General features: G+C 42.1%; 1 protein-coding gene across 3 annotated transcripts in view; it reads right to left on the bottom strand.

Annotated features, from left to right (window-relative positions):
• VRK1 (VRK serine/threonine kinase 1) overlaps window positions 1-15,206 on the bottom strand; it is a 57,691-nt gene extending 42,485 nt beyond the window's left edge. For 2 of the 3 annotated variants that reach the window (XM_006123753.4, XM_006123752.4), the window contains exons 1-3: window positions 15,048-15,206; window positions 5,017-5,178; window positions 2,854-2,909 (exon numbers count right to left, since the gene is read on the bottom strand). In XM_006123753.4, the coding sequence (XP_006123815.2) occupies window positions 2,854-2,909; window positions 5,017-5,173 (213 nt within the window). In that variant the 5' untranslated portion in view covers window positions 5,174-5,178; window positions 15,048-15,206. Of the gene's footprint in view, window positions 1-2,853; window positions 2,910-5,016; window positions 5,179-14,791; window positions 14,953-15,047 lie in introns of those variants that run through there. The other variant, XM_075926613.1, reaches the window with a different exon arrangement.
• Between the last annotated feature and the right edge of the window lie 2,139 nt (window positions 15,207-17,345).

The following is a 17,345-nucleotide window of genomic DNA, read 5'->3' on the forward strand; positions in this document are numbered from 1 at the left end:
AATACAATAATTTGGGTGCTAAGCACTTCATACTGGTGCAAAAATATCCTGAATACATAGTAATAAAAACAAGTGAATAATTTTCAGGGAGTTTATTAGTAGAAGTACTACAAACACAGTCAAATGGCAATTCGGTTATTAAAGCACAACAAAAGAGTGTTATAATATCTTGTATTTCTTATCATGTAAAATGCCACTTTGCAGCTAATGATTATTTCCAACCACAAGCTCACAACCAATTGTCAAAAAAGGATATTTTATAGTTCACATGACATGACACACTGCTTCTGAAGTGATATACTGATCAAAATGGACTGTTTTATTCTAAATTAATTTGATCTTTAAATTGGAATAAAATCTACTATAACATTTATACTTTTTCACAGTAGGTCTACTAGTGCAGTAGATTTCACTGCTGCTGTACAAATGAGAAGACAGAGGGAAAATAAAGTGATATAAATCAGACTCAGGAAAAAAGTTCATACAGGGTGAACCTCTCTAGCCTGGCACTCTGGAGCGGCAATATCTGTGGTCTGACATGATTTTAGTTAGCTACATGTCCACTTATCATGGATGTAGCCAAGTTTCCTGTAGTCCCATAAAATTTGTTTAGAGCCACTAGTCCTCACACACAGTGTTCTTTGCTGTTATTTAGCCCTAATTTACCCCTAAATGTCTTTTAAGAGCCCAGTAAGGCTACGTCTACAATACACACCTTTTTCGAAAAATACTTTCAAAAGATACTTTTGAAAAAGAGCATCTAGACTACAATCGGTACTTTCGAAAAAGTAAGCAATCAAGTCTGGATGCTCTCTTTCGAAAAAGCTCAGTTTGCATTACATAGCGCCTTTTTTCGAAAGAGCACTTTCGAAAAAGGCATTATTCCTCATAAAACAAGGTTTTCCACAGTCAACAAAACAGCTGCGTTCTTTCAATTTACTGTTGACAGAACACGGTGGCAGTCTAGACAAAGGTAAGATTTTTCAAAAAAAGGCCACTTTTTTTGAAAAATCCCTGTAGTCTAGACATACCCTCTGTAGCGGAAGTGTTGGTAATGCTGTTATATATTATTGACCTCCTCTAGTTCAGCAAATAAGAGTGGATCAAATTAGGGACACATTCAGAGTAATCCAATGTAACCTACTTCTCAACAAGGTTGGGAAAAGAGCATGTTAAACTGGAAAAACATTAATGTAATACTTATTACTACAAACTTTAGCCAATAGTTGCAAGAATTTATTATCATTAACTACGAAGTACTATATAGTTTATTTTCTCCATTGGGAGCAACCAAAACATAATTTTATGTATACTTTTTCTCCATTCCAGAACTAGGTGAAAAAACTAAATAGCAACACTTTTTCTGATTCAAAGGTTAGATATTCACTTATACTTCAGTATTTAAACTAAGGGGTTTTTTTGGTTACAAACTCATACTAGGCTCAGTTCTCTTGTGTCTGAGTTCCATCTTGGCACAAGATATAGACACACACAAAAATTAGCTGCAACTCTAATTCAGCACCCTAACACTAGTTGGTGCAGTCATAGCGCTAGTCTAATTTATGCCTACTATAAAATTCCTGAAGGACGTTAGTGTAGGATTGGTGCAGCAAAGCTGTGCAATTCCCCTGGCCTTCACCCCATTTACTCCTGAAACAAGGGGAAGAGGCTAATAGGCACATTTTTTTTTTGTAAACATGTAACGGCTGAATTTTTCAGCCGTTACATGTTCACATGCAGGGAAGGGGGGGGGGGGCACCACGGCAGCAGCAGGGCAGGGGAGAACAGGCAGGAGCCAGTTCCCTGAAAGCCCCGGCTCCTGCAGAGCTGTCTCCCCCTCCACTCCTGTGCGGCTGTCTAGGTTCATCGGTTAACCATTTAAATGTAAACACTATCACATACCTACTGTCTATACCAATTTTACACCAGAAGGAAGATCTCCAGTAGTCATTTGCTGTCATTTAATCCAGTCTGTGCTGCCTGAGTGGTGTAAAGTAAACAGTTGTGCTGCATGATCTGGGTCATTTTATCAACTACCGGATTTGTGCTGGTGACTTTCAGACCTGCCCTTTTACTTCTGATCTGTCACTTTTTATTACATCTCAACCTGTCTTGATATCTTGTCATTAACTTAAAATTAACACTAAATTCCTGATGTTCCCTCTGTAATCCTAATTTCTTCCTCCATTCTGCCACTTTTAATAACATTATCATTCTAAGCGTCATTCAGAACCATAACCTTCAGGTCATTTTCAATTCCTTATCAACTGCCCTATATACCCAGGCTGTGTTCAGACTTTACCAACTGCCCGAATCAGTCCCGGCTCATGCCAGCTCCGGGACCTACCCCTGCTGTGGCTCTGCATTTAAAGTGTATTAAGAGCCAGGCAAGCAGGCAGCCCAGCTCAGTTCTGGCTTGCACTGGGTCCAGGAGCTCAGATTCCCCCATAGACAGGGGCTGCTGCCACCCCACACTGCCTCTTCATTAGAGGCAGCAGCACAGAGCGACAAATAGCCAGTCCACGAAGAGAGCTGGGTTTTAAACCGGCTCCCCTCGCGGACCAGCTCCCGCCTGGCATTCTGCGCTGCTGCCTCTGATATAGAGGCAGCAGCATGGAGTGGCAGGGGGCTATCCAGGAGTGAGGCTGGAGTGCAATGCCTTCTGGCGCAACCCTCGGGGACTACAGAATAGTCAACTAACCGATAAGAATTCATTAAGTTACTCGACTATTCAATTAACCGATATTTAACATCCCTAACTCACACTGTATGACAATACTCATTCCTGCTGAGGGGATGTTTCATGGTAAATATACTATATGAGAGAATAAATAAATTCAAAGTTTCTCTTACCACTTTTATAACATAGGGTGCATCACTGCCAACCGATTTTGAAGAATTAACATCAGCTGTTAAAATATGAAGTGTATCAGTAGAATGAGATGCAACTATCATAAAACAAATACAACTATTACAGGTTGAACCTCTCTAATCTGACGCTCTTTAGTCCAGCAACATCTGTGGTCTGGAATTATTTTAATTAACCAGATGTCCACTTATCATAGGTGTGGCCAAGTTTCCCGCAGTCCCATAAAGTCTGTTTACAATCACCAGTCCTGGCTCTCAGTGTGCTGATCTGATATTTAGCTCTAATTTATCCCTAAATGTCTTCTAAGAGTCCTGTAAGCAGTGTAAGTGTTGGTAATGCTGCTGGACAAGAGAGACCTCCCATGGTTTGGCAAATCCTCTGGTTTGGCAGCAGTCAGGTCCTGAGGTTGCTGGACTAGAGAGGTTCGTGTTATGTCATTTGGGTAACTATTCTGCAAAATAATTAAATATTAATACAAGTATGAAGTGTTCAGTAGCTTGATGGTAGAATTATGCAGAAAACCAAGTTAAATTTCTGTCTTGATTTCTCCCACTACAGACATATAAAATGATGAAGTATTCCACCCAACTCCTTGCCATTCAGTTGTATCATCACCAGTGACTTACAGGTAATGCGTAATTTACAGTATGGCATACACATAGTAAGCAAGATCTCACATATCCAAAAATACTTTTTTGCTATTTTCCAATTCTCAGCTTGTCTGACTTATAGAAACTCCACAGGTGGAGTGTTAATGGGGGATTCCATGACAGACAATTTTAAAATACCAGATATACAGGGAGACTGGGCACAGGAAAAGAGGCTCTCTCAGAGGGAGCATGATTATGCTTGAAGGAAAAGGCAACTAATTAATGCACACAACTGTATAAAATGAGCAGAGGTCTACAAGCGGAATGGGCAAAACATGCAGCAATGGTAAGCTAGAAACCCTGCTTGGCATCTGCCTTCTCTTCAAGACAGTGCTTAATCCTCTCCTACTGTTACCAATTCTTGTTAGGAGCACTTTGATTTACCAAATGATTTTGTAATCAATTACTGACTACATGCCACAGAATTCAATGCAATCATGACACAAACATTGGGAAGAGAGGCAAGACATCATGTCACACACTTGACTGAATATACTACAGTCAAAAGGGTCCTTGCCTAGTGTATGCGTCTAAATTTTCATCCCCTCAGCATTGGTGTGTAGAATGACAGCCATGACAGGAAGATCTTCATACTGTCCATTTATTCAAACAACAGATACATTTAAGGATTAGGTGCTATATTAAAGAAAAATGCATTATTTTCTGCACATTTTCTCATAGTCAAATAGACAGCATTACAAAATGAAATCCAAGAATTTCACTGTCAGGGTATTTCATACATATTGCAGGGAATTGGTTATGTAATATCAAGCACTTGACCCAGGTTCAAATGCAACCCTGCAAAGAAGCGGAATGCTGTCATCTGTTGGCTGGTCAACATCCTGTATCAAATGAGTCAGTAGTCTCAAATTTAGTATTTAGGTACCAAGTATCCTTATGACAAATAAAACCAGCAGACAGAAATTAAAGATCAAATTATCATGGAGACTGAGCTATCATCTCATGTCTACAGATAGTCCTCCAAAGTCAGAGTTGATATGCCATGCCAGGGCAGAGTGGGGATACCTGAAATGCTGGTGCCACACCACAAGCTCTCACAAGTACTAAATTTTAATTAAAAGTGCAATAGCAATTAAGATACTAAGCTAATTAAATATGGGGAAGGGGAAATTATTAAATCTATCTACAAACATTTGAAAAATAGTATAAAGAAAATGAATGATTTATATGGAAGAGAGACTGTCACTTCAGCTAAGAAAAAAATATGATTTCTCATATGACGTAGCTAGGGATAGAGTAAGAACCATGAGGGACTTCCAAACAACTTATTCATGACTATATCTTTAATACCCTCTAATAACTATCTTCACCTACATCTCTCCATTCTGCAAGAAAAAAAAAACTAAACATCAGCTCTAACAAAAATGCTGTTAGTTTGAAGACTGTCTTTATAATCTATTATCCCAATTTTGAAGAGGAGAGAAACACTTCAAACCTTCATTTTAGAAAGAGATAGTTTGGTTCACAGAAGCTTACCAAGATACAGGCATCCAAAGCCACCTTGACCTATAGGCAGGCCTAATTTCCACTCTTTTTTTGACGTGTCTGTTAACACCTCTCCAGGAGCAAACTCTTCTGCAAGCTTCCTCTTCACAGGACCTCTTTTTCCAGATGTCTTCTTTATATATGGCATTTTCACTATAAGAAGTAAATGCCAGGGTTATAAACTGAGCAGATTTTCCTTTCACATCCTTATTATACTCCATATGCCAGTTTTTTATGCTTTCTTTGCTCATTACAGACTTCCACACAGCAATGATGGGTTGTTTAAATTGCCAAATTGTTACTTTTTAACAATTTAAAGAAATGTGCAAGGTAATCCTGTAGGCATGAATCCTAGGTGAAAAGCAATGCATATTTCTTCAGGGATCAGAAAAAAAAATTTCAGATTATTAAAAATCTGATAAAAAGTAAAAGAGGAAGCTTCAAAACAAAAGATTCTGTATTAGCAGGCTTTGCATAACTTAATTCATACTGGAGAATTACAGAATCTATTTCATTTGATAATTAATTATGAGCTAACAATATGAAAATATATTTAGCTGTGATATAAAGGCTTCATAAAGCTTATTGTATTTACAAATGTTTCATGTAGTCCATTTCTTCAAAAATAGGAGTCCTGAAGCTAGAAAAAGAGCCTAAAAAAAGAACTCTCAACTTTCTCCATAACCATGTTTTCAGTAAACTTTGTGATTGGCATTATGCCACAAAGATCAAACACCTGTAAGAACTATTCAAGTAATCATCTAATGTTCTCCCAGAAATCTGAATCTATCAAAAATGCAACAGTTGACTTACTGTAACTCAGAAAAACATTTACAATAATCTAGAAAGCTCAACACTTAAAAAGATAGCCTCTTGTTTAAAAGTTCTGAATAAAAACTTTATTTTTGCCTCCTGACCTTAAAATCACAGGTTAGGAAAACAACACTTTGAAACTATTAACTTAGTGGCTTCATCACAGTTAAATAAATATGTCACCCTTCAGAAGGGCCGAGACCCTTCACTAGACAATAAGCCTGTTTGAGTTCTCCAATGAGACAAGAATCAAATTTTCATTTAATCAATTATTTCTGTGTCTTGACTGTTTGGACATTACGTGTCAAGGAATGCATATACATCATTCATGTGAAAAGGCCTTCTTAATGTGTTTTACATAGAACTTGATCTGTATCTTCTTTAGGATAATGACAGCAGCAATATAATCGCACCCAAAGCCTACTTATAAAAAAAAATACTGTTATAACTGGGCTTTATAACAACAATGCTCAATTTGGGAGGTTCCTAGACAGCAGAATAATGATTTGTATTGCTTCTATGTTATCCTAGTTCTTAAGTAGTCCTATGATGTCTGTGTCATATTTGCGACGAAGTGGAAAGTGTTTCATTCCCACATTTCAGCAACTTCCTCTCTGGATCCCCGGTGCCCTCTTTTTCCTTGTCTCTTCTCCCCCTGGGTGTTGCTGGACTTCTGTTCCCGCCTCATCAGCTTCCCCTCCTGGCTGTAAGACACTTATGAGGCCCTCTCTCCAGCTCCCCACATCACAGAAACTGCATGCCTTCCAACTGTAGCAGTAGTCCCAAGCATCATAGTCCCTTCCTGCAGTTCCCTGGTCTGAATAGCAACTCCTTTTCCCCCCAAGCAGCCTAGTGCCATGTCAGACTAAGCAACAGTCTCCTGGAATCATGGAGTATAAGTATCATGTTCCCATCAGCTGCGAGCACCAGTTACTGGCAAATAAGTCATGCCCCCTACCTAAAAATTCGGCATCCAGGAAATGGGCCACTTAGAGGAAAAAGAAAATGTCTTAAAAATGCTTTCATGTCCCATTCCCAAAGTAAAAGAAATAATATATTGTTCTACTCTACAGGAGCATCCTAAACATGCACAATTTCATTAGATAATAGAAATACACTTAACTCATAGCACACGTACACACATCAGCAAAGAACAAATTAGAAATCACTACCACAAGATAAGGGTACCTCTAAAATTATTGCTAAGAGCCATTCAATACTATTACTCACACCTGTCACAGCTGAACCTTCTAGTATCCAAAATGCAGGTTTTTAAACTTTTAATTGATATCCAATATTTCAAGCTATTACTGTAACACCAAATTTTATATATATTCCAGATACAGCTTTGTGACACTTTATTTTAATTTATAAAACAGAAGTTTACCCAAATTTGCATTTGGTCCTCTTAAAATGTTTCTCTTAATCCTTGCGTTTTTTTCTTAAAGAGATACAATAGTATAGGATTCAAGTTAAAGATTTTCCCCCCATTTATAACCGAGGAGAAATCTGACTTGTGTGATTTGTACAAATTAAAATGTTACATGATCTAACCTGGCTGGTCTGAAAGAGACTGATCCACAAACACCAGGAACTACTACTACTTCTTCCCCACCATAATATACCTGACTTCAGAAAATGATTTAGTGACCAGTGCTGCCACATTTTCACAAAGAGATAGAATCTGAGCAGCTTATATTCAACATATATATTATTAGCTTTATTAATCAAGAGTTAATCAATCTATTCCACCATGTAATGTCACCATTAGATCTGCTGCTGACAAACTTGCTTACAAGGAGCAAAACAGTGTATTCAACTAACCCCACAAGAGGGCTTAGCAAAGAGTGCTTCCTCCCCCAAGTTTTCATCATCCAAAAGTTAAATACGAAAATTAAAGACAGTCAACATGACATCCCTTTAACCATAAAAGTGAAAGCTCGGAATGGACAGAGATTGACTGTTTCCAGCTGAGAATCATACACTTAAATACACTAGATACGCATAGATGGGCATGAATGTAGACAGTCAACTAAACCATGTGTTAGGATGGCATTGTGCCCACTCACAAGTTGGTCAAGCTATCACTGGGTCAGATGCCATGCAACTGTAGTTTTAAAAGGACAAAACACAAAAGACAAGCACTGTTTTGCAAAAAACCTGGCCTTTGGAAGTACTGAAGCTCTGGCTCCCCATACTTCTGCATTTGAGATCATGTGTTCAGGTATGAACCTTCTCAGAAGTAATCCAGTATACATACAGGAAGATTTTGGGAGTGGAAGCAATTGTAGCCAATTACAACATATTATTAAGACAAAAACATTTGAAGAGACAAGGTAAACATCAAAAAAAGGAAAGAAAATAAAATGCCTTTTATTGCTACTTTTGGTGTTGTACATAATTTGCTAAGATTGAATGGACGTTAAAAGTTGTGGACCACTGTACTTTTAATTTAATTTTAGATACATCACTGGACTATTTCCCTCGGCATATCTGAAAGACATCCCTTGTCTCAAAGCATCTCTCTCTCTGTCAGTCGTATACAATTAACCACGAAATAAAATTTGCATATTTAAAAATAAATATTAATTCCATATTATCTTAAAATGCTTTACAAAATGATGCCCCAAAATCACTCACCTTTAGGGAGGACTACTGCAGTTATTTTACAATATACAAGCAGTCCCCGGGTTACATGGATCCAACTTACATCGGATCCCTACTTACAAACGGGGTGAGGCAACCCCGCACTAGCTGCTTCCCCCCAGCAGACCAGGGAGACGTAGAGCGGCTTTTCTCAGCAGACACCTCAGCTTGAGAATAAAGGACTGAGGGAAGTGAGGTGTGGGAGAATAAAACTGAGCTCTGGAGAAATGTTTGGCTAGAGTTTCCCCTACAATATGTACCAGTTCCAACTTACATACAAATTCAACTTAAGAACAAACCTACAGTCCCTATCTTGTACGTAACCCGGGGACTGCCTGTAGTAGTATCAGTATTTACATAGCAGGAAAATTATAACAAAATGAAAGTGTAGGGGGGGTGTTAAGGTATGAACAAATAAAATGTATTCAAATTAGAGTAAAAAAATCACACATACAGAACAGCATAATACCCAACTAACACCACAGTAGGACATATGTTTAATACAGACTTAGACAACTTGAAATTTCCTACATCATCATAGATTTTTTGGTTCCTGAAGTGTCCCACAATGAGAGACAGTCAAAGATCTCAGGCTCAAACATCTACACATCAACTGTAGCCCCACAGACTGACCACCAGGAGCCCCAAGATAGCCACAGCCAGAGCACAGGTATTTTATTTCAGTGTAAACATAACCTTTGCGAGGAAAAATAATCTATTGCCCCCAATAAACATATTGTTTAACCAGTTAACTGATTAAATGAGGATGGTTGGTGGTGCAGGGGGCTGCTCCAGCCCAGTCAGAGCAGCCCCTGCCTGTGGGGGGAGGGAAGGGCGCTATGAAAAGAGGCTGCTCTGGATGACCGGAGCATCCCCTGCTCATGGCAGGACCCCTGCAGGGCTAGAACTGCCCTGGCAAGGAACTGCTCCAGTCTCCACTGGTTAACTGGCTAAACAGTTACATCCCTAGCCTATAATGATACATAGTGTCATACGATGAAGTTTTCTATACAGTAAGTCACCTGTCTACACCTAAGTCAAAGTGGGCAATAATTTTTGAAGGGGGGCCACTTCAAAATGTTTTTGAAGTGTTTGCGGGCTGCCCTGGAAGGAGTGAAGCCTTTAAATAGCAGGAGTTGAAAGGGCTCCCACCTCCCCTGCACTCCCAGGCATCACGCTAGCAGGGGGTGGGAGCTACGAGCCCTTTCAACTCCTGCTTTTGAAAGGGTTTGCTGCACCTGGCCTCCCTGCTAGTGCATTGCCTAAGAGGTGGCATACTAGAGCTCTTTCAACTGCTTCTATTTAAAAGGGCTCATGCCTTCCCTATGGCTGACATCGCCTAACAGCTGTGAGGACGGCACAAGCTCTTTCAATAGAAGTTGAAAGGGCTTTTGCATCCCTGGATTTCAAGCAACACACTAGCTCTGGGGCCGGGAGCCACGAGCCTTTTTAACCGCTACTATTTAAAGGACTCGCATGAGACTAAAGGAGGGAGGGCCAGGAACTGTTGCAAGGGCTGGATCAAAGAGCTAAGAGGGCCTGGCCTGCTGACAGGCTTTTACCCACCCCTGACCTAAGTGCTTCAAGAAACCAACCACTATGCAGTGCAGTATCACTACTAGATTGGTGAGTACCTGTATACTGTTTTATACTTTCATTTTTATTGTATACTAATCCTTTGAAAATTGGTATTCCATTGGTAATTATAACTGTTAACCAACCAGAATGTTTGGCTAACCAGCACCTCCCATTTCTCCAAAGAGAGATAACAAAGGTTTCTATTTTCTACCTCTCAAGAATATTGTGAAACTTAATTGCATTCACACTCAAAGTGCTTTGAAATCCTTGGATGTACAATGCTATGTAGATGTCATATATTATACTGCCTCTGAAGTACTGAAAATATTTGACCCTGCTAACTGACAGGAATATATTTTTAAAGAATATGGTTGCCCCACTGTAGAGGGCTGTGTGCTCAGAAATTGCATAGAATTATATTATATTTTGCTCCTAACAAATAGAAAAATTACAACAGAAGTAGAGGGATGTTTGAACTCTTCTCCAAAACCACTTTAGAGAATACAAGGTCACTGCTTCTCCACATGCTATGCTTGAGATGTACATACAATTTAGCAATTTTATCTCATCAGTGATCTTTTTATAAATGCAATCTGTACTACTGTTGTGCTCTTAAATAAGCTTGAGTAGGCATTTCCCAGGTTGTGTTTTCTACCATTCTCAGTAGAAGTCAAATGAATATAAATCAAATTCATTTTAAGGAAGTATTTCTGTATGTGGCCATTCAGAATGACTATACTGCTGAATTCTTTTCTGATCTGGTTCTTTCCTAATTGTCTAAAAACTGTCATTTTTAGATTTGATTATTTCAATAGGATCTTTCAGCATAGAGAGGACAGTGCTGCTAACCTATGATCCTTTTAGTCAATAGGCAGTTATAGAAAGACATGAAATCTGCACATTATTTATACCACTTACTCATTGCAGAATTTGGGATGCAATAGTGTAGTCCATTAATGGACGAGCAAAAGCGTATCGGTTAATGCTATAGGCTACATGCATCCCTTCCCCTCTCCCACCCAATAATTTTTTTTAGCAGGCTGTCCAGCAGCCCAGCTCAGTCCTAGCTTGCACTGGGTCCAGGACCTACCCCTGCTGTGGCTCTGTCTTTAAAGTGTATTAGGAGCCAGATAGGCAGGTAGCCCACCTCAGTCTGGGTCTGGGAGCTCAGACCCCACTGGACAGGGGCTTCTGCCATCCTGTGCTGTTGCCTCTGTATCAGAGGCAGCAGAGTGGGATGAGACAGACAGTCCACGAGGGGAGTTGGTTTTTAAACTGGTTCCCCTCATGGACCAGCTCCTCAAGAGTGAGCCCCTGGGGACTATGGAATAACCAAGTAACCCATAAGAATTCATGACGTTAATCGACTATTCAATTAACTGACATTTAACATCCCTATGGAGAACTCCTGAAATCTTCCAGAAAAAAAAATCCTTCCTCTTCTCCACAAAAAGACACTTTTTAAACTTCTGAAATACTTCATTTAAATTGTGTGCAGTTTTAGAATTTGAGGTTTTATTCAAAACAAGGGATGTATTCTTGATGATTTCTTAAAGGCACCATAATAGCCACAAATATTTCATATATTTCCAGAATCAAAACCAGTAATTTTTACTAGGGATGTTAGATATTGTGAAACTGAATAGATGTGTAACAGCATGAAATATTAGTGGCTACAGACTATTCGATTGTCCTCGGAGGCAGGGCTGGCAGCCAGTGTGATCTCGGCCTCACTCCCAGGATGCTCCCTGCCACCCCGCGCTGCTCGCTCGCTCGCTCTCTCTCTCTCTATCAGAGGCAGCAGCACAGGATAACAGGCAGGAGATGGACTGCCAAGGTAGCCAATTTAAAAAACACCTCCCCACGCAGACAGCTGCCTGCCACCCCACGCTGCTACCTCTGATACAGAGGTAGCAGTGCAGCAGCAGTCCCTGTCCGCAGGGCACCCAAGCTCCCCACACACAAGAGTCTAGTCCACAGCAGCAGCCTCTGTCCCTGGGGACCTCAGACCCCCTGCGGACAGAGGATGCTGCTGCTGACCAGCTCCTGTTCATGGAAGCAGCACAGAGAGTGAGAGGGCAGTATGAAGCAGATACACATGGGGAGACTGCTTTCAAGCAGGCTCCTCTTGTGTGCCCGCTCTGGGGACCCACCTGCCCCCCCCACTGCTGCCTCCTACAGAGGTAACAAGGGGGGGACAGGCAAGAGATGGTGTTGGGGGGGAGCCAGCTTAAAAGCCAGTTCCCCGCAGCCCCAGCTTCATGGTGTCGCCTGCCCCTCCACCCTGCTGTCTTTATCAAAGGCAGCGGCGGCAACAGGGGAGGCTGCCGCAAAGCAGCCTCTATCCACAGTGGCCTGGGTTCACTGCAGACAGAGGTTGGTCCACAGCAGAAGCCCCTGTTCATGGGGGGTCCAAGCACCCCATGAAGGGAAGCCACTCTGCCTCTCACAGAACCGCCTGTCTGTGGCTAGTCTGGGCCCACCATGGACAGAGTCTCGTCTGTGGCAGCAGCTCCTGTCCGCAGGAGGTCCAAGCTCCCCACAGACAGAGACTGTTGCTGTGGACCAACCTCTGTCCATAGGGAGTACAAGACGGGGGGACTCGGTAAAGGTGATTTCCCCCAGTACCATCTCTGCAGGAGGCTGGGGAGGCAGAGGCACAGTGGGAAATGGCGTGAGCAGGGACTGCTTCAGTCCCCACTTGTGCCAGTTCCCACTGCGGGTGCTTCTGCTTTTGAAACGTGCAAAAAAGAAGTGCTGCAGGAAGCACAGGGTTAGCAGGGACTCAAGCAGTCCCTGCTCACCCAGTGCTCTCTGTAGTACCCCTCCCTTCTTGCTGTCTCTCTGAGAGGCAGTAATGGGGACAAAAGGAGTTGGCACTAGGGGAATCTGGTTTAAAAGCCGGCTCCCCCCAGAACAATCTCCAGGGTGCCGTATACCCCCCTCCCCACCTCCGGCCTCTGTTGCGGCCAAGCAACCCCTGTTTGCAGCAGCTAGGGGTGGACGTGGGTAGGGGAACATTCAGGAAGCATCTCCTGTCTGCAGCCAATCCTGGCTGCCATGAAAAAGGGCTGGTGCCAGAGCAGTCTCTGTTTATAGTGGCCAGCCCTGGCTGCTGCAAACAGTCCCAGTTCGTGCTAATCGCCCAGCAGCTCTTACTACATTTAAAACGCAGAGCTGCAGCATAGGTGGATCTGGAGCTGGCACAAGCCAGGACTGCTCAATCCCAGTTCAAGTTGGCTTCTCTGGAGCTACCCCCGCTGTAGCTGTGGTGCTTATCAACTAATAGACTATACAATTAACCAGATAATTGCATTTTAACATCCTTAGCTCCCACTACTCCCACCTCGTTGCTGCAGGGGGAGGGTGGGGAAAGGGGGAATGCGTGTAGTCAATAGGATTAACCGATAAGTTGAAATTTATCGGTTAACCATATAGTCGACTACATGTTGACATCCCTATTTTCTACAGCAAATGAAGGTCTAATTTATACAATAATTTTTTTCCTCCCTCAGGCCTTCTGTTACATGTTTAGAATAATGCTGCACATCTCAGATTAACTGGGGTTATTAAAAATCAATTGGCAGCAAAGTAATTGCTTCAGTTACAGCTATTTAAAAGTTCTTGCCTCTCAGTATTTATGTTCAAACTAAGCAGGGTGAACCTATATCGGTAGCTTTTAAAATATTTTATAAGGAAAGCAGAAGGCTGGGGAAACTGGACACAGACCTCTTCTCCCACAGGCAAAGACATTTTATTTTTGAATCCCTCAATACAGCTCAGACCTGCCAAGCCTAGATCTTTTAGAAGCAACCTCCCTGATTCTGGATTTAAACCATCTTCTCCAGACATCATTAATCTTTTGTACTTCAATGACATTTCAGATCTCCCTCAACTTTCTGACATCCATTCATACAATACTCAGACTGATAAATCCTTTCATATATTTTTATCACCTGGAAACATGTCTAGAAGCCATATTAGATATAACCCCAAAACCTCCACATCTCTGGACCAGCACTCAACACCCACACTACAAAGGAGCCCTTAAGAAGTATTTGGGGTAATTCTACAAGGAGTGGGTGGACTGCTGTTTTAATCATCATTTAGGGCCCCAAATGACCTGGAAAGTCAATGTTGATTAAGTGGTGGAATACATGTCTGTCTCAAGCAGCAATGACTTCAGTGAGGGTAACTTATATCAGGAAGAAGACTTAGTCTTCAAACACCACAAAACATTTTGCACCAGAAGAAACTCAAAATTCCCATACCAATGACAGAGAACATGTCTGGAAGGGCTCTCTTTTGAAATCCTTTGGGGACAAAGGGCTTGAGCCTACACCTGTACAACTCTGAGTCCTACAAAGGCTTTAAAAAAAAAAAAGCCAACTCATCTCCACTCTCCCAGCTGCAATAGGATAGACGTCCCCGATCCTAACACATTTGGGCAGGATTTTAAGGATATATTTCTAATAAGGTAAAAATTATGTTTTTCTCCCCTTCAGTGGTGATGGATTTCACGTGTGTGTCCCCCTCCTTGGTCCCCCCAGAGAAGAAACACGCTTCGCCCTTATCTGCACGGGCCCTGTGGCCCTGTGTACACGTGACCCGCCTCCAACCCCACGGCCAGGGCGGGGCCCAAGCTGAGAAGCGGGGAACCGCGGGGTCGGGGGCTCCACGGCGATGCAAGTCCCACCCATGGGGAAGGGGCCGGAATGACGCTCCACACCTTCCAGTCAAGCCTCCGCGGGGGGTGTAAATGGGCGCGGGAGGGGGAGCCAGCCGGGATCGGCCCCCAGGGCGGGCGAGGGAGGCTGTTCCTCGGCGGGATGCGAGTGGGGCCAAACCTTTTCTTCGGGGGGGGAGACAGCTACAGCCTCCCCCTTCCCTTTCCCGGACCGGAGCCCAGCTCCCGAGTGGGGGGGGGGGGAGGCTGAAGGTCCAGCCGGCTGCGCCCGCCTCCCCAGAGCCCCAGCGTCAAGTACCTCCTGGGTCTCAGGAGCCGGGCCCGGGCCGACTGCTCCTTCTGCCCTCTGAAATTCCCGCACTGCCCGAGCCCTCAGGCAGCCCGCCCGCCAGGCTACGCACATCCCACTATCGCCCTAGCCTATTGGCTATGTACCCGACAGAGCCCGCCTACACGGGAACAGAGGCTCCCGCGGACCGCATCGGCCACCGTTGCTCCCTCATTCTTCCCCGCCCCCTATGAGCCCGGTGCACCTTGGGGGTTGTAGTTTTTGCTCACCTGGCAGCGCCAGCCTGCGCTGTCCCTATGCGAAAGCATCACGAGCCGCAGAAGGGAGCCGCGTTCGGGAACGCCAGCTCGGAGCAGCTCGGCTATCTAATGAGTACGCCCAGGAGGCAAATGGAAAATGCAGCCAAGGAGGATGCATCTGCATAATTGCCAGCCGCAGGGACTCACAAATCCTGGGACTGGCTTCAAAGCATGAGATTTAACACTAAATGGGAGGTTCCCCCATGTCAAAGTCGCCACTCTCCTTCCATGCCAATACCAGACTCTAGCACGTGGATGAATTTCTGCATGTAACTGGATATAAGATAATATTAACGGATCTTTTTATTTTCTGTGGTTCTATGGGTACAACTTCACGAATTTCACAAATAAATCATTATGATGAATTATTTCATTTGTTTGATGTGCTGAGGAATTTTTCATTCAACCTTAAAGTTAGCTCGTTAGGCTCTAAATTCTCTGTTCAAAATTCAAATTCTGCATAATATTTTTTCATATATATCAACTTTACAAAATTCATGATACAGTTACAGACAGAATGAGATGAAGTGATAAAATGCAACAATATGGTTTGCTCCTTACAGAGCTTTCACAGGGTCAGAGCAGATTGTTCTCTAACAATAAAAGAATAAAATGTAGTAATATCTGTTGACAAGTAGATCGAGAGATTTCAAGCAGAGTTTGACTCATAAAACCAATATTGGGTGAGGACAATCAAATCACATCCACACTTACGTCTACCAAGTTGTGAATCTGGAAGATACATATAGCAGGACGAACAGAATTGAAGGAACGCCAAGAAGGGAAGAAAAACAGCTTTCAAGGGTGGAGGTTTTGCGCAAAGATCCCTAAACAGAGATGAATTGCTGGATACTCTTTTAATAAGCAGAAAATTAGAATGTGTTGATTGATCAAACTGTAATATGTCCATGATTATGGTACCTAGACATCTATTCTGTTTGAAAACCCTACCCCTCAGGTGCTCCCATATAATGTATTTTTACTGCTTTTCAACAAACTGCTTTGAATTCTATACCTTGCAGCCTGCTTAGCAAACTCAAAGAAAAATCAGAAAAATAAAAGTAAAGAAAGCAAAAGGTACTATGCACTGTAGCACTACCCATAAGATCATTCTTACAATGATTATGGAGGGGCACAGAGGCCAAATCTCATTGGGTGGCATTGTGACCCGAAATCATGTTCCTCCTGAAATTCAAAGGTGTTGGCACCTTCAATTCAAAATGTTGCTCCATCTCTAATTTTTGCATAACTGAATTAGAGAAAGCTCTTTTTGAAACATGTGGCCTTATAGTCTGAGCTGGAAACTCCATTGGACTCCTCTCACATGGGACCATTCCCTTAGGTTTTCTGCTTTGCTTTCCCCTCTTCGTAATGGGAATATTTCTTATGTATCTCTCAGAGATGTTGCAATAATATCTGTAGAGTGCTGTAAAGATACAATTAATATGATGCTGGATCATGCTTAAAATGGCTCAGACCAAATAGGATTATAATCCTGGCCAAAGAAAACAGAGCTCAGAGGTGCAAGCCAGATTTGTGAGAGGACATTGATACAGCTGGTCTGTAGTGATTCTTAACTGCCAAATACAACACATCATTAACAGAAAACCTGCAGGGTATGAATGGCAAGTACATCGTTACTTTGAGTATATCTGCACTGCATAGTATTGTCATGTGGTTTGATTTATTTTAGATCTGAGGGAAACCAGGACACTCCAGAGAGACTTGACCACTTTCTTATTTATTGCAAACTTAAAGCAGTTAATATAGTTGTTTAAATTTTACAAGCCTTAAAAATAATTACTATACAATTTAAACTTTAAATGCTATACATTCTAAACCAATTAGTACAGCATACAACAATGCAAAAGCAATTAATAGAAGATTTATTATATTACAATAATTAAGCTTAGTTCACTTAAACTTTACCTATATGCCGCTACAGTACCAGGCAGGAGCTCGTGGTCACTTTTACTTCCACTTTTCAGGACACCATGCACTACTATAG

Source organism: Pelodiscus sinensis, chromosome 4 (assembly GCF_049634645.1).
Source record: "Pelodiscus sinensis isolate JC-2024 chromosome 4, ASM4963464v1, whole genome shotgun sequence".
Taxonomy (NCBI): domain Eukaryota; kingdom Metazoa; phylum Chordata; order Testudines; family Trionychidae; genus Pelodiscus; species Pelodiscus sinensis.